General features: G+C 35.3%; 1 protein-coding gene across 1 annotated transcript in view; it reads right to left on the bottom strand.

Annotated features, from left to right (window-relative positions):
• Positions 1–23,691, bottom strand: part of TFEC (transcription factor EC) — an 83,073-nt gene that overhangs the window by 16,274 nt on the left and 43,108 nt on the right. Inside the window, exons 2-3 of the mRNA XM_026033225.1 lie at positions 14,320–14,571; positions 11,954–12,049 (exon numbers count right to left, since the gene is read on the bottom strand). Of these exons, the coding sequence (XP_025889010.1) occupies positions 11,954–12,049; positions 14,320–14,571 (348 nt within the window). The remainder of the gene's footprint in view (positions 1–11,953; positions 12,050–14,319; positions 14,572–23,691) is intronic.

The following is a 23,691-nucleotide window of genomic DNA, read 5'->3' as shown; positions in this document are numbered from 1 at the left end:
CTTATTTTAAAAATTAGGCTGACTATTGCAACSTTCAGTCTAGACACAGAGGCCCAGGACTGGAAAGTATTTCCTGGATATTGAACTAAATTATCATAGCATCACATAATGTGTTTCATAAACCTATCACATTTCCTTTTAAAATCAATTAGGTTTTGTATCTCCAATATCTTTATATGGAGTATGTTACAGAATTTGATCTTAAATGTCTGTTAAAAAGCCTTCTTTTCATTTCCAATCCTAAACAGATTTTATTTTTGTGCACCTTTAGCTATATGGTTCATTTTCAGCCTCCCCGTAAAATTACTGAGATTGGTTGTAGCTCCCTTAAACACTTGTTTACCAAAACTGAACAAACCATAAACCATGCTACCTTAGACAGATGTTTCATGCTATGGATTATCTGCACAGTCAATGAACTCTATCTTTCCTGCTTTGAATTAGTCCTCTGGAAAGATTTGTTGTTTTTCTGGAAATCTGCATTGCTTACATCATTCTAATTTCTTTCTGGTCAATTCTGCAGCAAATATTTCCCTGTGTCCCCTGGAATTATCTCTCGTGATGGTTTCTAAGATCATATTTATCTTTTTTTTTTGCATTCCCATCATTTTGATGGCTTATAGTCATCCTCCGATCAACTAATATACCCAGATCTTTCTTTGTCATGTCCAGTTAATGAGCTCTCTGCTTACTGCAGACATTCTTGTTATTAGTTTTTAAATGAATGACTTTGCACTCAGTACTATTACATTCCTTCCATTTATACTATTCTGTCATCATGGTCATGTAATTCTTCCTCTATGATATCCTCGTCCTCCATTACATTGACAATGTTTTCTATTTTTGCTAGCTTGGTAAATTTCATCAGAACACATATATTTTTTTGTACCAAGGTCAGTAATGAAAATATTAAATAAACTGATGCTGAGGATTGATTCTTGACTCTAGCCATGTACTTCTCTTTCAATAAAATCCTTGCCTTCTCTTTTGCCAGTCCTTTAATCTGAAAGGCTCAATTGCCTGCTTCAAATGCTTCTCTATTGCACTTCATGCGTCTGTTCGCATGAAAGAAAGCTCAAATCAACAAATTCTGGATATTCAAGACTAGCTGTTAAGAATAATTCAAGTAGCAATCAGATCTCCATGCCTCCAAAAGAGGGATCACTAATCATTGAAGTGGTGCAGAATTTGCAGACATTTGTAAAGAATAGACACCTTTCAAGTAAAGAGTAAAATAAAATAGCTAAATAGCAAGGGTCTTTGAACCTAAAGTTCCTAGACTGTCCTGACACGTTCACCAGATAGATAGACGCCTTGACATTTTTCTCTTGAAAGGATCAGGAACATGTTGGTGGAAGCTCATTTCTACCTACCATTTCTCCCAAAGTCTCCTCAACTCTCCACAGGCAGAAGATCAGGAGAGTGATGAAAACAGCCGGATGCCCTTAAGAAAGGCATCAGTGAGAAGCTGCCTCTACAAAAATTCTTGTATGTCAGCACCCATTGATTTAAATTTGATCCTTACTTACTCAATTAAAAACTCAAAGAAAGAATTTAAGAAAGCTTTTGTGCTAGTGTCATTTACATTACAAATATAGAAATTGAAATTTGGAACCATCTTCGCTGTTCATTTCATTTATCAAGTAAAATTCAATTTGTTTAGTATCTGTGTTATTGGGAAAAAAAAAAAAAAAAAAAAAAAAAAAAAACTTTAATTCATTGTCGTTCCCTGCCTGCTTATTAGCCAACACCAGTAAACAAACTATTTTTCAATCTYTGAAGTACATATATGAACATGGATTGAGTTCAACCAGTGAGCGAATTGGCCAATAGGTATATAATAGGCATTGTAGTACATTTTCTAAATAACAATAGCTGATATACCAAATATTTCCAATTTTTGGCAGGGAGAAAACAGGAGTGCTGTCCATGTGCCTTAGTGAATTGTGGCTTTTTATCTAAATTAAAAGCATTTTAGATAAGATAAATGATATTATAGTTCAATGAAAGTCCTGCAGTCTCAAGACTGCTGTTCAGCCACTGGATTTGTTTTGGAATTACTATTTTGCTTGGAGAAAGGTAAACAACAGAAACTGTGATATTATTTGCCTGTAAACGTGTTTATAATGTAAATTATCAAAAGAGAATAGCATAATGTGTTCAGAATCCAGAACAAAGAGTCTCATTCATAGACAAATATTTTTGGTTCTTTCGCAATTACAATGCAAAATAATTGTGGTATAGAAGAAATAAACGTTCTTTAACTAATAACCAATTATTTTGGTTCATTTTTATTATCTAAAGGGAATAGCAGAAAAGCAAATACTTTCCTTTTCAGACTTGTTTTGCTTAGAACAAATTATATCTCCTTTTATATTTATCCTTAACATGGTTCATAATTACACCTTCCTCAACCAGGGACATAATGTTCAGATATATTATATTACATTTTATATATTATGTATGAAAACTGGTTCATTTTTTATCTTCCAATAATGATCATCAAGTTAGTTCATTATTCACCAGAGAAGAATGAAGTCTGTTCACATTCACAGTTATAGTACATTCCTCTACCAATATATGGAGTCCATTGTCTGTATAAATGTCTGGTCAAATCAGGCCAAGCAAAAGAATTTGCTGGAATGTTCTGTTCTTTCAGTTATGGTCTTTAAATAATATGAATTTAGCTATTTTTGGCTTTTCTGCTTATAAGGATAATTTAAAAGATGTGAACCAAAAGTAAAGTGAGGTTTTGATACTGCAAGAAGCCAAGTCGCAACTAGAAATAAAATGGTACAGGAGAATTGTTCCAGTTGTCTCCAGGATCTGAAATCTAAAGATGGCAATTTAAATAACAGTTATCTCTTTTGCAACTATTATTTCAGCAGTAACATCAAATAATGCACTAATTCTTGTTCTCAAATGACTTCTTGCCTATCATCCGCAAGTATACCAGATTATTCAAATTCCATTCCTGATCAAATGTCAGCAATAGAAACTTCAAATAAGTGAAAAATTGAGGTAAATTGAGGTTGAGGGACAAGTATAACTATTGCAGAAAATGAATACTTAGCCTTTATCTCTTAAATGCGGGTGCTAACAAATCTAATATTAGTATTTCTATCACATCATATATATTCTCTTACATTTCATGTGTCATCTCAATATCTGAAAACTTTTCAGTACGGTATTCAACGATTTTTGTGATCTAGTATGGTCAGAAGGATTATCACACAGCAAGCAAAGTTTTGTTTTGATTTGAATTCCCTTCTGTAGCTGCTGATATACACAAATATGTTTATTTAGAATGTAAATATAAATGCATACTAAGGTACTTTATACAATACTATATATGTATATAGTAAAGGAAAGCTGTGCTAATAAATGCTAGCATAATTTGCAGGAGTTTATTTCTCAAAATGACCTTTAAGAAATCTGTGTATTTTCCACAAATTAGCTTGTCTTATACTAAAAACTTTGACTGTGTCTACAGAACAAACTAGCTACTACTCTTGTCTCTGTGGCAAGAGTCTTTTATGTAAACACATAGCATTGACAAAAATTCATCCAGATTAGCTCCAGAAGCAACCATCTCCTGTACATCAGAGTCCCAAATTTTCATCTCACCTCATCTTTGTCTTTTTGAAGACATGCCTTAATGTAGCCTTCTCTGCTATCCAGCATCTCTTACTTTACTTTATACAGAAAAGAAGACATGAGACGTAGCACTGGATGTGTTATTAGGCTTCAGGATAAAATGGAATATACTTGGTGATCACAAACAGCAGGAATATACTTGCAGATCCTACAAGCTTAGATTTAGTAAGGATTGCCTAGACATTGAATGCATTTATTACCTGTCAACAAAGGCAAACTAGAGTATGATAATATATATTAGAAATCCTTTCCTTTATCCATCAGCTCAGGATCTACTCCAAAATGCTAATCCTTATATTTTTGGATGATGTGTGTTTAGACACTGTTGGATATTTGGGTTACTTACAGAGAAGAAGCAATAAAGCTCTAATATCATAGTCTTCATGTGCAGCTTTTGTTTGCCTGTCCCTAAGGGCTGTGATACATCCAACTGAATATAGGAATCCATGGGGTGAACTTCAGTATTTAAGTGACTGATTTAGACATCCCTTATACTTAAGGGAGGAGAGAGATACTCATTTCATACTAGACATGACATCTAAACTCAGGCAAATAAATCACAGGCTAAAATTACCTTTTTTTAGTAAAGGGATATAAAAAGAACTTAGGTGAAGACTTCAGATGCAAATGGAGAAACTAAATCTAGGAAGCTGGAAGTCTAAGATTAGATGAGATGAATTCAACTCCATGTTTAAGCTAAATTTTAATAATATGTCAAGATTGACTAAATATACAGGAAGAATTGTTATTGTTTTGCAATTGTTATTATTAGTAGCAATGACATTATTAGTCATTTGGGCATGTTGTATAAATTTAGAGACCTGTAGCTGTGTAAAAGTGCTCCAAACTGGACCAAACATATTGTAGGCTGTATACTATGAAGACCTTTACTACAGCATGAAAGAAATTTCAATTACACATTCCCAACCTCTTTGGGAGTAATTAAAGCATGCAATAGGGCTGTACACTACCTATTTCATTCAGAGATTGCTGTTTCAAACTACTAAAATGCATAAAAGGCTACTAAGCTTTCATTTGGCATATAAGACAGACACCCTCTCCACCTGACATGGAAAACAGTTCTCAGAAGTTCTGACTTGGTGCAACTTGCTGTTAGTTTTCTGCAGCTGAAAAGTTCAATCCTCTACCTAGCACCTTTTTTCACTAATCCTGAAACTAGTAGCTCATGATCCACACATACAGCACACCTTTATTCTATTGAAGAAAGACAAAGAAAATATTTGCTCACCAGTTTTATTTTTGAGGAGTCTATTATTTCCACAATAGCTAAAGATTGCTCTTTTTCCTTCATTTTTCTTTTTCGTTAACCTTGCAAACAACACCAGGGAGTGCTAGGCAGAAGCCTATATACCCAGGTGAACTTTGATTCTTCCTTGGACTTTAAGACTAATCTAGTGCAGAATGTGATTGACAAAGCATTTTCATTGATGTGCAGTTTTCTCAAGTTACTCAACCTAAGCAAATGAGATTGTTAATATTTACCCTGTTCTTCTATGGAATAGTTTTGAATTTTAGCAGTTTTTATAAGCTTTCCAAAATTGCCATATGACACTATTCACTGAATAAAACAAACCCACATGAATCTGCAGCAGGGAGCTGTAGTTCAGCAATACTATATGAACCCCTAACGGAACCTACTCTTACTTCATGATTGAATAATCATGGCAATTATTAAATAAAATACTTAGGAGGATATCTACTTGATTATTTTTTTCTATATGATTTCTGGTACTGGGACAGACAGCAATTTTTGTAATCCATCCAAATACCAAATGGTAGCCATCAGTACTTGACAAATAATTAATACAAATACAAATTATTAATGGCATGATGAGAAACTGTGACCTCAGAGACCTTGTAATAGCAGTGAGATTTTGCCAGACAGAAAGTATTTTGCTTTTATCAATAAATACTCTCTGAATAAAATCAAATGCAGTTAACAGATTTAATGAGAACTTTATACCAGTTGTAGCTATCAGGGTCTTAAAAATTGGAGATGAAAAAGATCTATCCTGTTCTCTCGCATCTGCCTCTGCAAATCAAGATTGTTTCAAATGTCAAATTTGCTGACAAATAAATGCAAGTCACTGGTCAGCTGAGAAATTTCTCAGCTGCTTTCTTGCAAGAATGATAAGAGATGAAGTAGTCCTGATAGACTTGACTCTAAACTGGAGTGGCAGCAGACTGTAACTACTATCTTCATGAAATAGTGCTCTTTTAATGCATACAGTAATGTAAGTGAAGCAATGAGACTTTGCAGGACCCCCCAAAGAGGCGCCCAACTGCAGTGTGATGCTTCAGCACTGCACTGTGCTGCCTGCTGGGCTGCTTCTCTCCCCATCACACTGGCATTTGAGTCGCACCGCTTCTCCCTAGGGCCTAATGAAACCTCTCTCTCTTTCAGGATGCCCAGATCTTCTTGCTCTTCCTCCAGCTCACAGTCCTCCCACTTGGTTGGTCACAGATGAGCAAATTCGGAAGCAGAAGTGAGCTAGTGAGGCAGCAACTGGGTGCCACTACCCTTATAATCACAGGCTGGGAACTGAGGGAAAACCTGCTTGAACTTTCTCGATAATCTAAGGCAGGTAACACTATCCTTGCTCTGCACTGAACATTAGTATTCACTATAATAATCTAGTATCGTGTAAGTATTACCTAATCAGCAATAAAACTGAGTTTCAATTGAGGTTTCCTTTTCTTTAGACTGATGCAAATAAAAATAACCTTTTTAGACTTTTGTTTTCACAGTATATAAATGCTAAATATATCAAGTGAGATTCAAAGAAAAAGTGAAGAAATTTGCCAAAGTTCACAACTAAACAAAGATTCCTTAAACAAATTCATCATTTGTGACAGCTCTGAATCTCTGGAATTATATGGAGTGCCAATGACACCATAATGATTTCAGTAGCTGAAGCTGTAGATGGTGGAGCAAGTAATGCTGCTTTAGATATAGCTATTTCTTTCCTTTTAAGAATAATTTTGAAAATCTTTTGCAGATTTTTTTAAAGAATTTGTTTCAACAGCTATTTTTTCACCTTTGGCTGTACTACCAAAGGTATTCTAGTCTCTAGGTAAGACTAGTCATATCATATTTATGCTGCATGTATTCATACTGTGCTTCCTGCTGATCAGAAGGCATAGTTTGCAGGAGATACAGCTGATGGCAAGCTCCTTCATGAGATATTTACAGTAAAAAAATACTCATCCTGTATAATGAATAAATCAACACAGAAACTTTGGAGATGGGTGTCTGTCTGGTATTAGAGTGGTAAAAATGAGTTAAATATTTTTTCTACAGAAAGTCTTTCCTTTTTCTCCTAACAATTTGTAGGGAAACATTTCATTTTCTTTGGTTTATTTTTTTCCCATATCTATTGGGCTATGAACAGTGAGCCCACCTGATTCAGCAGGTCACCAGTGGTTCATTTGCTAGCGACCTAAGATGCCCTGGTTTATGGTAGTGCTCTGCCTCAAGCATTATTCTGCACTGCTCTTATAACCAGAATGGGAGGTGTCACTACCAAGTGTCTAATGGCAGCAGAGCTTCTTTCCACCAGTTTCTACAGCAATACTTCTGAACGAATTGAACAGAAAAAAAAACATTCAATGTCAAATCATTGAATTCTTTTTTTCTGTCCTGTAACAGCCAGAAACGTGTAAAAGTCTGTACCCTTGCAGAGTGTTAAAATTCTCTTATTTTATTCTCATTCCAAACTAATAAATCTTCTAATGCTTTTGATATATGTTTTACCAGACTCCATGTCTAATGGAGGATATTATCTCAGTAGCTGCATAAAAATTTTCTGAGCTACAACAGTTATTTTGGAATAAAGGTACCAGTGAATGTCAATCTTCTTCACAAGAGAACTTCTTGTGAAGTCTAAAATTTGGTTTTATGATGTCCTACAGTCCATAGGACTATATTCATATATTAACACAACAAAATAGCATACAATTAAAGATTTCACTAGATTACACACTGTCAGCTGCAAAGTGCAAAAATAAGTAAAATTAATTTTTAACTATGTTATTTTCTGGCCCTTTTCATTGGCTATTTTATAGCTGATTCCCTGCACACCTCCCTTGATACTTTTTTTCATACCTCCTTTCTTCAGATATTAAAAGGAACATAGACCTCAGCTTTACAGAACTTGTACTAAACTATCAATGATGATGTAATATATGTCTTACATTAACAGCCCTGCATATTTCATATGTTCTGAACTTTTGGAAGTTGAATATTAGTCAAAATTTGATAAAAAATGTATGCCTTCTAAATATCCGTCACCATATGTAGCATACTTTTATTACAAACAGAAGCTTTTCGATGATTTCTATAAGGTCAGGAAAAACACCAATTCATTTGTTGATCTTAGTATGATAATATATCATATTGTATCATATTACATCATATATCATATCATATCATCTTATAAGATTTCATATAATATGGTTAAACATTATTCTATTAGTGAATGGTTTCATAAGACTAAATTATTATGATAGGAAAATGACTTTAAAATGGTCTTGTTCTGTTTTACCTTGGGGTTTGCTTAATCATTTCCTGAACTTTATCAACAGAAGATTAGAAAATGAGAATTTTATATGTGGGGCCCACAATTATAATTCCACTAAAAGTTGAGGTTATAATTAATATTATAATCAGGTCCCTCTGGATGGCAGCACAGCCCTCCAGAGTGTCGGCCACACCACCCAGCTTGGTGTCATCTGCAAACTTGCTCAGGGTGCACTCCGTGCCCTCGTCCAGGTCATTGATGAACAAATTGAATAGCACCGGGCCCAGTACTGACCCCTGGGGGACACCACTGGCCACAGGCCTCCAACTGGAYTCGGCCCCATTTATCACCACCCTCTGAGCTCTGTCATCCAGCCAGCCCTCGATCCACCTCACCGTGCACTCRTCCAGTCCACACTTGCAGAGCTTTCTTATGAGGATATTATGGGAGACAGTATTGAAAGCCTTGTTGAAGTCAAGGCAGACAACATCCACGGCTCCCCCCTCGTCCATCTGGCCAGTCACCTCATCATAAAAGGCTATCAATCAGGTTTGTCAAACAAGACAAACAAGACCTTGGTGAATCCATGCTGACTACTCCTCATCACCTTCTTTTCCTTGATATGCCTAGAGACGCTAACTAGGATGAGCTGCTCCATCACCTTTCCAGATGAGGCTGCCCAGCCTGTAGTTTCCTGGCTCCTCTCTCTTACCCTTTTTGAAGACTGCAGTGATGTTGGTTTCTTCCAGTCCTCCAGCACCTTGCCTGCTCTCCATGACCTCTTGAACATGATGGAGAGCGGCTGAGCAATAACCTCCGCCAGCTCCCTCTGCACTCTTGGGTGCATCCCATGTGGGCCCATAGATTTATGGGCAGCCAGTTTGCCTAAGTAATCCCTAATCCAATCCTCCTTGACCAGTGGAAGGTCTTCCTCTCTCCCATTTATCTCTTTTTTCCCTAGGCTCTGTAGTTAYTGGAGACTAGCCTTAGCAGTAAAGACAGAGGCAAAGAAGRTATTTAGTAACTCTGCCTTCTCGGTATCCTCCGTTACCCAGGCACCCTCCSCATTCAGCAGCGGGCTAACATTTTCCCTAGTCTTATTATTAGGGTAATATTGAGAGCAAAACAAACACAGTCAGGGTATTCCCTGTTTTGAGTGATTCTTATGTTACCACACACCAAGAGAAAGTTTTATAAAATTATGAATTTTAGGCCAAGCACAATAAAAGCAAGAGAATATACTGTTCAGTAGCTGTGCTAATTTTAAGAGGAGATAGATGGATGTTCTTGTTTTCRCTTCTCTGATTCTACTAATACATGACTGTAATTCATTAATTCAGGGTCAAACAGTGAACCTCTAAGCAATTATTCACATGAGTACTCTCAGAGAATTCAATGTGCCCATTAAAATGGTACATGGGTGCATCTAACTAAAGTAAACACTAGTTCATAACAACACACAACGGTTAGCCTTGCAAAATCCCTAATCTTACCCACTATCTACTGAGAAAAATTAGAAAAGCAAATTGCTTCATGAGTTTGGACTTGATCAAGCAAGCAGTTTAATGAAAAGATGAACCTGATACATATTCATAAAACCATGAAACTCAGATCTTTTTTCATAATTTAACAGATTGTGCACAGTCCAGAGAAATTCAAGAAAATTTCAAGGAAGCAAAAAGCTAAGACCTCACCCAAAGACTACTTCAACATTACCCTGGATAAGCATAAGAGGGAATGAAATACTGACTCATGCAGGCTTAGAGGCACTTTGGTCTTGTTTGTGTTCTTACTTACTTCATGTTGATAGCAGATATCATAGTAAAGCCTTTGCAAAAAGATTGTAGAACTGATTTGAATCTTTGTACAGGACTGTTTAAGGAAAGCAGAACCACACTTCCTCTTCTCAGAGGCATGAATAACATTGGGTATTTTCTCATTCCTGATAACATGTCTCTAGTCCAATATTATTGTAATATATTTGYATTTTTAAGGCAAATAAAGTCCACACACTTCATGTGATGCTGAGAAAACATGGATCTAAGAAGACTTTTTCCTACTTGCCTCTATCTTTCATTACCTATCATTCAATATGCTTGTGTCGTTTATGACTGAAATTTTGGAAAAAAGTTTAGGATGTTGCCATAAAGATGCCACAAAGTCATGAGTCACAAGCCATATGTATGAAGTCAAACACCTAAATTCACCTCTATATAGCCTTTTTTTCTTTTTTTTTTTTTTTTTTTTTTTTTGAGTAGAGTCTGCTGAAAGAAAATGGAAAATGTAAGAAGCAAGAAGGCTGCTGCACTTCTTTACACACAGGTACAGTTGTTGAAGGTAGGCTTCATTTTTGTGACAATATTACAGCTGGCAATTTTAGAAAACACTCTATTTTCATGGTTTAGCTAGGAGCCTGGAGAATTTTCAGCATAAACAAAAATGTAGGTATTTTCCCAACCAGAGGCACTGTAAGAGTCTCAAATCTTTCAAACAGGTTACTTTCAYCTAGTGACAAGGTAATAGTCACTATCTATTACCTTGCTCTTAAACAACAGGGCATTCAATGCATTTCATATATGTCCTTCATAGCTGAAGATAAAGGYTAAGTCCAGAATCAGCAAAAAATAATATCATCTGTTTTTGAAAGGTGATCTCTCTGAGTCCAATCCAAAATGGAGAATTTATGCTTCTCATCACCTTCCCATTATGCCACAGTAGAATGGATCCTCCCCTGCTTTGAGTTAATTTTAGCCAAATTATTAATTCACACCTCTAGAAACATTTCCTTGGTATGTTCTGTGCTTAGGTATGTAAAAATCATACTGTTTATATTACCACTGACCCTATTGGTTCTGCAACTGGCATACAGATGGCCAGGCATTTATGAGAAGTATTAATTGCCACTTGTGGTGGGTAAAACAGTGATGCGAAAGTATCGTCTGCTAAAAGTATCATCACAGTCACAAAAAGGAGCTCTTCTAGTAGCTGGTTAAGAAAACCATTTAACTATGCATTCCAAAATTTGTTCTGTAGATTGCCAAAGACTGTGATATTTTACCAAGTAATAAATTATTTGCCCATAAAAGGTCTCCACTATCTTTGAAAAGCATGTATCATACATGAAAATTTATGCAGACTTTGTTATTCTTTTGTCATTCCTTTACAAAAAGAGATTACAAAATTATACTGTTCTGTTACTATTATTTCAATGAGTCACTTCATCTGAAAAGTTATATTTCTTATCTTTGCAATTATTCAACATGTGTGCTGCTTGCCTTTATGAAAGCCAACAAAAAGAGAAATACTTAATTCAGTATAACACATCAAAGAAAATAGCTACTGCTACATGATTTTTTTCTTTTTCCTTTTTTTTTTTTTTTATTTTTTTTTATTTTTTTTTTTGTGATGAGACAGAGGAATTTTACAGGAAGACTCTTAAAGGTCTTCATGCGTCTGTAGGGTCTGGAGAATCTTCATATCCATAGTCCTGCAGAAAATTATTACCTCCAGTGGCCTACACGCTGGAGCTGAGACTGGGCTAAAACATGCAATTCAGACCAGCTAAAATGTATGTATTCCACTACATTAGAATCTCTTCTTTTAAAATTTGTTGACATAAAAGACAAGTAACTCAAGACAAAGAATAAATCCATTGATATTACTTCTTTACCCTCTAGAGTATAATGCTTAATTGAATCACTTAATGAAATTCTCTATTATAAACCAAGCAAGATCAAGTTCCACAAAATACTTACAGTTCTTTGCATTAGTAGAGGAGCTTCAGAGCAACCTATCCCTTCATCATTAAAACTTGATTCCATAYTGATTATGTCATCAATAACCTCTTCCATCTAATAAAATAACATTTTAAACTAATCATTATTTATAGCAATATAGATAATGTTATTCTGAAAACATAGAGGAAATAATTCTGAGAATATACTGCACCGATAAAACTCAATTTCAAAAGTTTATGTCATAAAATTCAAATAATTCAGGTACTTTTACAGGATATTCGTATTTTATATTASTGGAGAAAACAATTTTTATGGTTTAGTAAATTAGCCGTTTCCTCCCAAACATCAGCAACCTGTTCACCTTTTTTTAACCCTTTAATGCAACTCTTAAGATGACAGGAGTATAATGCTTAGCTGTAACTGCAATCAACCACCTTCAGCAGATGTGCCATATCCACAGGGTATTGTTTTACCAAAACAGGAAGACCAGAAGAAATTTGTGCTTCTGCAAGGACATGAGTCAGTCAAGATTTGGTGTTACAGTCTGTTTTCAGGATTCAGATGAATTTTATATTGTGTTTGAATTTTATATTGTGTTTGAAACAATAAAATTTAGGGATTTCTCTTTTGATGTATACAGGATAATTTTCTAAGCAATCTTCTGTTTTGTTTTTGTGTGTGTGTATTGTATGTGTGCATTTTTTGTTTTGTTTTGTTTGTTTTTTCATAATTTGTATCACAAACTGCTGAAGTATATTTTCCAGATAGATAGATAGATAGATAMATTTGGGAAAGGCTCACTGTGAGTTTTTACTGAGAACTTTGGTCTGATTCCCAGAGATCAGATAAAGAACCAGCCACTGTTGACACTGTTAACTCATTTGAGCTCTGAGGGTTTCCAAGCAGATCTCAATCAAAAGAGCTCTAGATAAAAGAAATATAGAAGGCCCTATGAAATGATTTCATATCATAGGCCATGGAGCACTCACAGGCCAAGGACCATCCACTGTAGACTCCTGGTCCCAGTGGCACACCACAGCCCATACTGACATTCCTCTTCTTCTGYTAGAAATGAGGTATGCACTGTCCCATGGACTGTGCCGAGATTTATCTCAGAGATAGCTATCTGGGCCAAAGAATGCCAGAGAATGTCTCAATAATTAAACAATATGAATTAGACTGTGTTTTACTTACTGATATACACATAGTCCATCTCAAACCATAGGGTACATCTGTACTAATAAGCTGTACACTATCAGTGAGCTTTTTGAGACTCTGGAACCAGATTGTTTAAATTATCAGAATGGTCTCTGTATGGATTTTGTCTTGTGCCATTTTTCACACTCCCAAATATCGCCAGGTGCCATCCAGGATGGAGTCATAGTGGGTTACAAGCAGCCTTCTTGTCCTAGAGGACAAAGAAGCGTAATAGCATGGGCACGGGCTGTTCCTGGCCAGACACCCTTAGTGCCTAAGAATAGTCCTCAACATGCTGCACTTTCTTCCACAAAAGCCATCTAAAAGAGTCTTTGCAGAGCAGTGGCTCCAATAATTCATAAATCTGACATGAAATGTCAGCTCCCTGTTGAAGAAATGGAGTGGCCCCAGATGAGCTCTTCAATGAATGTTGGCTTTATTATTTTTTAGTTCCCTCTAATTTAGCAGCATAGCATCCAAATGCTCACAGTGTGTTTGTAAGACTCTTCTATTCTGTTAGAGTCTAAGGTATAATATAACATCTCCGTTTCTTATTTCTGTAGAAATTCCCCTTTTACCTAATAAGCACTCTCTCTTGAAATCTATTGAAGTATTAAAGGCCATAATGATCTACATCTCACACTGACTGAGAATTTGACATTGCATAATAGCTGTACCTCTATTAAAATCAATGGTGGCACTAAAGTTAGCAGATCTATGCCAATTTACCCAAGATAACCCATATATAAATATATCAGCTAACTGAAAAATGAATGAACGATTCTTCCAGTTACATCTTTAAAGTAATCAGTATTCAACTTTGTTATGCAGATGGGATAATACTTTCAGACAGAAATAACTCTCATCGGAAAAAAAAAAAAAAAAAAAAGGTTTGTATTGCAAAGTACATGCTCAGAAAATGTACAGAAATATATGACTCGTAGATAAAAAGATGCATCGGTACATTTAAACTGGCAGCAATTTAGAAGCCTGATCATGCAATAAGCTACTCACATGACATTCAGGCAATCACCCATGCAATCCAGAAGGATTCAGGGAGCAAGAGCTGCATCTGAAGGCCCCACAAGGCCTGTTGCCCACAGTTAATGCAAGAAGGGTCATACAGCACTTTTCTAAAAGGAGGCAGTTCCCATTTCCCTGTTCCTTTTTTGGCAGCCCATCCCTACCGCATTTTTGTGTTCTCCTCCCAGGGCCAACAGCTTGGTAACTGGGCTTTCCGGAGTGCCAAGATCACTGACGGGAGGCATATGTCCGTTCCTTAACAAGGAGGCAACTCCTGCAGGCTGGATTGTGTGGGAGTGGGACAGGGAGAGCGTCTGGCTGGACAGCTTGGTGTCAACGGTCAAGTACTGTTTCACCTGGTGCCTCTGGCTTTGCTGTATATGGTATCTAGACTGATTTTCCAAGTGTGTTTGTACCTGTGAAGAGAAAGAAATAGTCACTAAAGTTCCAGATACAACATTTAATCACACACTCACTTAAAGAACTTTAAAATAACAGATTCAGCTTTTGTATTTGTTGCATGGAATTACTATGAATCTCATTTTTTTTACTTTTGAACCCTTAAGCAATTCTTCTTTGTTTATTATTTTCCTGTAACACTGATGAATAAAGCTTCAGAATAATAATCAAAGGAAAATAACATTGAAAAAATAAACACAGTCTTGAGAAAAGATTAAAGTATACTATGTGTYTTTTTTTTCCTCAATCTAGACTTGSCTCTGATGAAATCACTGACCACTCCAACCAAATCTATAAGCATATATGGACTCAAAAATAAATATCACAAAGTACTTGCCTTCTTAAACTTGCAACAGTGAATACATATATAATGAGAAACATAACCCAACCATCTTCAAGTGACGTAAACAGCAACAGACATTCACCATACCTAAAAACACATTTATATCACCCTATAAGAATAGTCTGTTAGATAAGGTCCTGGATGATACCTCACTATCATTCACTATTTTTGAATCACCTCTTGACGACAGATCACTTTTTAGGTTGGAAGGACTTTATAAAGTGAGTGGTCATACCACAATGACTAATTTAGTAAGAATTCAGGCCATTCTTTGATATTAGAGATTGACAGTTGCTACTTCAAACAGCTCCCATTTCAGATCAATGTCACGTCCTGCTATTCGACTGAGAGAGAAACACTGCATACAATAAAAGTGGACTGTCATTGCAACCCTATGGCATTCTGCTTTTGCTATGGTCACAGGTTACAGGTTTCTTGCAGTAAAATTTTCTCAAGTGTCCTCTAAGTAAGTATAATAAGTTAAATAATGGCAAGTCTTGCTTTGTAGCCCTTATTTTCTTCAAAAAAAAAATCAGTCTATTTAACCAAATTTCTTTTCAATTCCCTTAACATACATAAGCATAGATAAATAGCCCATAAAAGGGTTTGCATTTAACTAAGCTATATTTTTGTACAACATTGGAGTACTGTATTTTTAATTGTGTTATGGTGTCATGTCTAGAACTATTTTAATTATGTCTCTTTAAACTAATTTTCTGGTTATGTAAAAGACATTAAGCTATGCAATAATGAATATAACATTAATTATTTTATGTAAGTCTTAGAGTTATTAAATAACATTCCATTAAAACATTGATATAAAATCTTAAATGCATTGTTTAGACATTCACATGTTATATATTAGGAAGGTATGCATCACATTTAGGGTTTTAAAAACTGTATGTATATCTTCTATTTATTTAAGTTGTGGTATTATTTGGCTTAACTGACTGAATGAAAAAGTAACAACTATCCAAAACTTTACACTGCGTAAATTGATAAAGATCTCTTTCTGTAACATAGAATATCCAAATCAACAGCTTTGTAAGCTTTTCTTCTKTAGTGGCATAAATGGAAGACGAGGTCAATGCCAAGGCTGTAGGCACAACTGCTACATTTCACCCTGGCTATTTTTTTTTTCCTTAAGAGAATCTGACAATCCTTCTGCAATGGGCAGAGAATTACCGTGAACCACCACTGCAACATCCCTCCAGACGGGGGCCCTGAAAGAAAATCAGCTAACCACTGAGTCAAAAATCAAGCTTACTTCTCCTGAATTATTTCTTCAGTGCTTACATCCTGTCAGCACTGCCCTGCCACAAATAAGAAAAGAGTTTAAAGGCAAAGTCTTTCTGATGGGATTGTTTGCTTCTGTTTTGCAAACATCTCAAAATATTCCTTTACTGCACAAATCACAGCCATTTTAAAGCAAAATTGTTGGAGTTAGAACAGGAACTAAGGAATGATTATGAGAAGAAACTATCTAAAGTTACAGTCCTGTATTCCTGTGCAGCACTTTAGGAAGKCAAACCACTGTGTAAAAACAAAACAGAGCTGCACTATTTTTATAATCATACTGCAARTATGCCTTATTATGCTACTGAATGTATATGCCCTATTATGCTACTAACTGCGTATGTCTTATTATGCTACTAACTACTAAAACTGCAAAGTCAAGCTCTCAAAAATAAGAAATGACAGATAAAACTGCTCATGCAACATATGTGAAATAGAAAAGGAAGCTCAAAATATAATAATTTATGAAATCTGATAGTGCTCTGTCATTTACCAAGGTTTGATTTGTTTATTCTCCAATGGGAAGCCAGATGATTTGTATTAACTTATATCAGCAATATTAAGCTCCATTTAGGTTTTCCGAAAGTTCAAAATGAAATAAACTCTTTTAAATATTTCCATAATTACAAACATCAGGTTTTGATTCTGAGCTTTATTTTAATCATGTAATAAGAGCAGTTAAGCWGTGGAGCAGATTGCTCAGACAGGCTGAGGAATCTCCATCCTTGAAGATTTTCAAAACTTGCCTGGACAAGGCACCCAGTAATCTAACTTTGATTCTAACTTTTCCTCAAGCAGATATTTGGACTAGATGACCTCCAGAGGCCGTTTATAACTTAAATGCATTTTATTCAGTACTGCAGAAAACAAAACAAAACAAAACAAAAATTTGTTTTGGATAAACAAAACTTTGGATAAAGTAAGAGAAATTGCAACAGATATTGTCAATGTTGAAATTCTGGGTAATCTTTTGGCAGTCTGGAAAAAAATGGTATTCAAATATTCAGTTCAAGGAGTCAGGGAAATACATAAGAAAAAATAAAGGAACTGAAAGGTCATTCTGAAATGTCAGTAACCACTGACATGTCAATAAAATAGTTTATTGAGATTACCATATTTTTTGAGATTGCCTATGTATATAAAGCTATTCACATGAAATGTGCAAAATAAAGGCCTCTTTAGTATATTTACTTTTATTTCACTTACTTAAAGATCTGTAAAAGTAATTTAAAATGTGAGTTCTGAGGGGAAAGATAAAAAAAAAACAAAATAACAAAATTTAAACGTTGAATTAGAGGCTAAATATATAAATGTTTTCCCTGCCTTCATATATTATTCTGCCATGACTTTTGTCCTCAAGTCACTACTCAGCTGTTGCTTCACTCTTAAGCTCACAAGATGTCTACATGCTTTTGATGCTGACCAAACATGGAAAAACCAGTCCAGATCTACATGCACTAAGCTTCATGAAGCCCTTGTTCATGTGCATATTTAAGATACAGCAAAAAAGGTCCCTTCCGCACACAACCRATAAAAAAATTCAAGGTATTCCATTTCACCCAGCAAGCCAAGTAGTGTATCATCTTGCATCGCTGCGAGACCACTTTTCCAAACTCTTATCATCTAAGGATTTCTCATGGTCTTTGAGAATATGTTGGCTATACGAAGTTCCTAGATGAAGGTTTCTGAATCTCTGCAGTCTGAGATCTTTTATATAAGAAATCATTAAAACTTTTTTTGGATTAGGCCTCTGATTTTGATCCTGATCTTCCTCATTTCTAGAGAGAGAGAGAGAGAGAGAGAGAGAGAGAAATCCTTAGACACAGTCCTAAAGTTAACTTTGTATTCTGATTTTGGAAGCATGTTAACTCCCAGGAAAGTCAGTGGTGTTAATCTTGGTGTGAAGTGTTGTTGAAATAATAATATTCTCTTTCGACTCTTTTGAAATCTGTGTAGGAGGAGTGTAGGTTCTCCTCTTAGATGTTCTCTTGCAGCTCCCGCAAGATACTTTAATGCAGCTCCCGCATATACTTTAATGCCAACTTTGAAATTATTTGAGAATAAGATAGCAAAAAAGGAAGATAGGAAAAGGAAAAAAAAGGAAAAGATAGAAAAAAAAATCCAACAGTAAAGAAATTATCCGCTCTTTTTCAGACACATTTTTTGTCAGTAATCTTGCTTGCTTAATCATGGTGAAATTAGAACTAAATCAGAAACAGAAGCATTAGTCATGCAGGGAACCGAAAGAATCCGGCCTGAGCTCAAATTCAAGCAGAACAAAACCAGAACAGAAATMAACACTTTGAGATAGATTTTGTAATCCAGAACAGAACCTAATGCAAATGTAACTGACTACATCTATTTCTATTTTACATACCACTGACAAACCAGTTTTGAGAATAACAACTTAACTGCTTTTCAGAATTGCAGATGTTTATTCTAACTTCTTCAGCTACTCCTTTTAATCTGAGCGCACAATCTGATGCTGTTTTAAAACTGCGGTAGAATTGTGTAACAACTTTTCCCACACTAACACTAATTTTACTTTCTTTTCTAAKGTATTTCACAATGTCATGGCTAGGTCTGCAGAAGTTTGTTTACACAACTGTAAAATATTTTACTTCTACAATTGTGCATGARATTTTCCATCAAGAAAAAAAAATCTAAGTTTATCCTCAGTATGCTAAAGGTGAAAATAAGGCTATATTCACAGGACCTCAATGAATCATGAACAATGTCAACAATATTCCAATATGCAGTAGTGTTAAATGTTGTACTGGTGCTTCGTAAAGAACAAGTAAGTGGCCCCTGAACCCTGAGGGTGGTTAGCCCTACATCATCCTGGGCAAAATAATGAAAAAGCTGAGAAGAGATTCAATTAATAAATTATTAAAAGATAGGAATATAATTAATGCTAGTCAACATAGTTCTGTGGAAAATAAGCCTTGTYAAACAAATCTACTTCCGCTCTTTGATGAGATTTCAAGATAGGTTGTCAAARGTAATGATATAGGTAAAATATACTTCAACTTTTGTGTGTCTTTTGACTATCATTCAATATTCTAATTAAAAATATAGCACTGCATAATATCAATAAAGCATTTTTTTAGCAGGATTAAGATTTGGCTAACTCATATGCATAAGAAAGCAATCAGTAAAGGCTCAGCACCGTAGAGGTTCTCTTCGGTGTGGTATTATTCAAGATTTTCATCAGTGATTTACAACTAATCTAAAGTAAAGATGGAGAAAAGAATAAATATTGTTGAGTATTGATGTCATCTAAACAAAATGTGTTCTAAGTCCACCAAATACACAGCCACATTTGCTGAAGGAAGAAATACAGAATAAAATAATGCAGAAAACTCAATAGGATAAACTGTGGAAATAGCAAATCTGAAGTTGTCTGAGGTCATAACAACTCATCAGAAGAGTCCAGTTGATCATGTACCAAGAAAGGGAACATTTCATGAAGATGGAAGTAGCAAATGCAAGCATGATTTGATTCTGCTCTCCTTTATGGCTCATTTGAGACCAAAAATAGAATCCTGAAAATACTTCTATTTTAAAAAGACTGTTGAAAATTTGAAAGGGTACAGAAAGGAACTACAAAAGTCACTAAGGACCAAAAGAGGTTATTTCAGTGGAAGCTTAATGAAACTCCATTATGTTCTTGCTGTCAAACTGAAATTTGTGAGGTGATTTGATTACAGGGTATGCTGAATGTGAAAGCTAACACAGAAAGCGTGGTGAGAATCACTGGCYATAAACTGATGTTAACTGACAAAAGAAACTATGAGAATAGTGAAATAACATTAAGTTCTTTTCTTCAACTGAAGATGTATGACTTTCTGGAAGAGATACATTAGCTAAATCCAAGATATACTATTAYCAAACACATTATTGGACTCAAAGTTAGGTACCAGACTAATTCCTGAATAGCATATAGTATTCCATGATTTTAAAGAAATCTGAATGAGTGGTCTAAAAGTCCCGGTGTCTTTAAAATTTACACTTTCTTCGGGGGTGGGAGGAGGAATTGGGTATTGGGTATTATAATTGTGACTTTTCCTTTGATGAAAATTCACACTGAATTGAATAAATATTCAAGTCCTCTATAAAATACTATTTTTAAATATAGTCATGTCATACTACACAGAACTCAGCAGACTTCATTATAGTTTGCTGCTTATATCACAAGTTAATTTGTTCCAATGTTTTAAATGGGACTTGAAACAAAATTCCTCACACTGATGGGATTACATTTTTTATTGTTAGTCCTGAATACAGCACCTCACTAAAACTGCTTGTTAACTGCTGTTAGCAGTTCCTTCATGGCTTTTTCAATCACATTACCAGAAAATAAGCATCTAATCATGAATTGCTTAATTATTAAAAAGTTCTATAAGTGCCTAAGGAGTCTAATTCTATTTTAAGATAAGAAACATAGTCACAACACAGAATATTTCTGTTCTTTCTCTGARGAATTTCAGCTGCATTTTAGGGGTAAAAAAAGCATGTTTAGTGATGAATAGTCTTTTGAACTTCTATTATAAATTAACATCAGTTGTTTATTTGTCCTCCTCTGTTAAACATTTGAGAAAAGCTTATATATAAAATTATTTCATAAGAAAATGAAATTTCAATTCAAGTTAGTAATTATGTGCTCTGTTCTGTTTTAAAAATTATCACCAAATAATGTGGCTGTTCACTTTAATGTTCAGTTTCTAAAAGCATGTACGATTATGCCAATTAATTAGTTAAGTTAAACAGAGTAATTTTTTAACGTGAATACTTTTCTTATTAGTTCTTTGATCTGACTAGATGAGACTTTCTCTGTTAATATGCACTAAGACAGAAAACAAAGCAAAAGAAATTCAATCAGGCACTTCATAGTAGTGTTTAGTTGATGCCTTATAGTGGCATAGCATTCAAGTCAAAAAAAATCTTATATGATTCTAATGCACTATTTCACATCTTGTTTAGCCTTTCACATCATATTCATCAAGAACTTATGAGTGTTCTTTCAAAGGTGAAGAGACTCAATAAGAAACATTTTAAAGTACTTTGACAAAATGTCTTCAGCAGACATTGTTTGGCATCATGCTGCCAAACATTATTAAAATATAATAAGCAAGTCAAGGGYGGGGATCCTGCCCCTCTAGTCAGCTCTGGTGAGGCCACATCTGGAATATTGTGCGCAGTTCTGGGCTCCCCAATATAAGAGGGACATGGAGCTCCTAGAGAGAGTYCAGTGGAGAGCTACAAAGATGATTAAGGGACTGGATCATCTCTCGTATGAGGAGAGTCTGAGTGAGTTGGGCCTGTTCAGCTTGGAGAAGAGAAGGCTGAGATCTGATTAACATATGTAAGTACATGAAGGGAGAACATAGGGARGAAGGGGCCAAGCTCTTCTCATTGGTGGCCAGTGACAGGACAAGGGGAAATGGGTATAAGTTGAAACACAGGAAGTTCCACCTCCATGTGAGGAGGAACTTCTTCACTGTGAGGGTGGCAGAGAGTTGGAACAGGCTGCTCAGGGAGGTTGTGGAGTCTCCTTCTCTGGAGGTCTTCAAAACCCGCCTGGATGCCACCCTGTGCCACGTGCTCTGGATGTCCCTGCTTGAGCAGGAGGGTTGGAATAGATGACCTCTAGAGGKCCYTWCCAACCTTAAACATTCTGTGATTCTGTGTGATTCTGTGAAAATCATGATATTGTCTATTGTATCCATAATAAAGATTATTAAAAGTATATTAATTTCACAGTTGTTTTCTCCTGAGACAGATTTACATATTTTTTCTGTTATTTTTCTTAGAGAAAAATATTTTCAGTTATTGCAATATTTCAGAAAAAATACTTAAAATGCATATTTCCTTTAATTAAAAATATCCATATATTTCTGTAATACGTATTTGAAATTAAAAGAAGTCTGCTGTACAGAACAGGATAGTACATCAAAAATCTAATTACAAGATGCAAGTTGATATATTCATGATATTATTTTTACCATAAGAGAGTGCCCCTGTAAGTTAAATGTGATTTTAGTAAAGCAATTAATTATGTGATTAACTCCTTTTGGAGTCTTTATAACTTAACATGTCCTCATAGTGAAATACAAACCTTAATATTTCCCTTAATAAGGTTACATATATGGACACAATGAAGTGTTTGTCTGCATTAGAAGCTCACGTTTCAGTGTCCTTGCCAAATGAATTTCACTGTTTGAGGCATATTTTGGCCCAAACCTCTTTCCATTGGAATCAAAATTGATTTTGTCCTTGTCATCAGAGAATGAAAKAAAACCTTTAACTTTGTTATTTTCAGGAAGTGCATGTCCATATTTGAAAATTAAGAAATGAATTCTTATGTCTCAGTTAGAAAATCCTTGCTAGAAAGTGTCTGTCTCAATAATATCATTGTCCCAAGTTTTACTCCATTTGGAAAAAGAGAAGCGGGTTTGTGTTTTTCACATTCTAACTACAAAGAATTTGGAAACCAAAGGCCTAAAGAAGGCTTCAGTCTTGCAGTCTGCTATATGAATGACCTCTCTTTCCAAGTATAGGTCTGCTTTGGTAAACTTTATGAAACAGGTTTCCACTGAGCTCTTCTGACATGAAGCAGTCTGCAAGATCAGAATTTGAAAGTAGCACATGTTCTCTTGAAAGTGTTTACCATAGAAACACTGACTTTCAAGACGAGAACTGAGTAAACCCRGAGGAGAGCAACGTCCACGATCACAGATTGTGGCAGAGCAGATTATTTAGTTTTAGAAGAGAAGACTGGGAGGGAACATAGTAAGACACTTGAAGTCTTTAAAAGACTGTTACCCAACAACAGATTTCTCTGTAAGGTGAATAACTAAACTGCAAGAAGCATGAATTTGGCCAAATGTTAGGAATAGATTTCTCAGGATAGAATAGTGAAGCATCAACAGAGACTACCTGAGGAGATGACAATTTCTCAAAATTGAAAGTCTTTTAAGTGAGGCAACTATTCCAGGAAGGACAGGAACAGACTTGAGTCTAGCCTAGAGAAAAGAAATGGACCTTCCCAAATCCCCTTCAGACTTGCATTTCCGAAGAAACTCACCTATGTGTTGCAGCAAACATATTAGCAAACAAGCCTAAATATGTACCAAAAGATGTAGAAAACTAGCTCTCTAGAAAATTAACAATCATAAGAAATAGGCAAGAGGGATATGGGAGTAAAAGTACTGCAGAAAAGCCTTTGTTATTTGTGATGGATAAGAAAAAGTTTCACTGTACAATATAAACAGCAGAACAGCATTTCTCTCTTGGGGAAAAAGACAGTAAAATTCCCAAGAATATGGCTATTAGAGGCTACATCTTATAACTAGCCATTCCCTGTAAAATTGCTATGCAGGTGTCAAGATTTGGATAGCATTTTCCCATTGTGGTTTTCTCTATCACTCACCAAGCA

The sequence above is a fragment of the Nothoprocta perdicaria genome, unplaced genomic scaffold (genome assembly GCF_003342845.1).
Source record: "Nothoprocta perdicaria isolate Ctin4 unplaced genomic scaffold, notPer1 scaffold_125, whole genome shotgun sequence".
NCBI classification, from domain to species: Eukaryota; Metazoa; Chordata; class Aves; order Tinamiformes; family Tinamidae; genus Nothoprocta; species Nothoprocta perdicaria.
The sequence above is the reverse complement of the archived record's forward strand: the minus strand, read 5'-3'. Positions and strand labels throughout refer to the sequence as shown.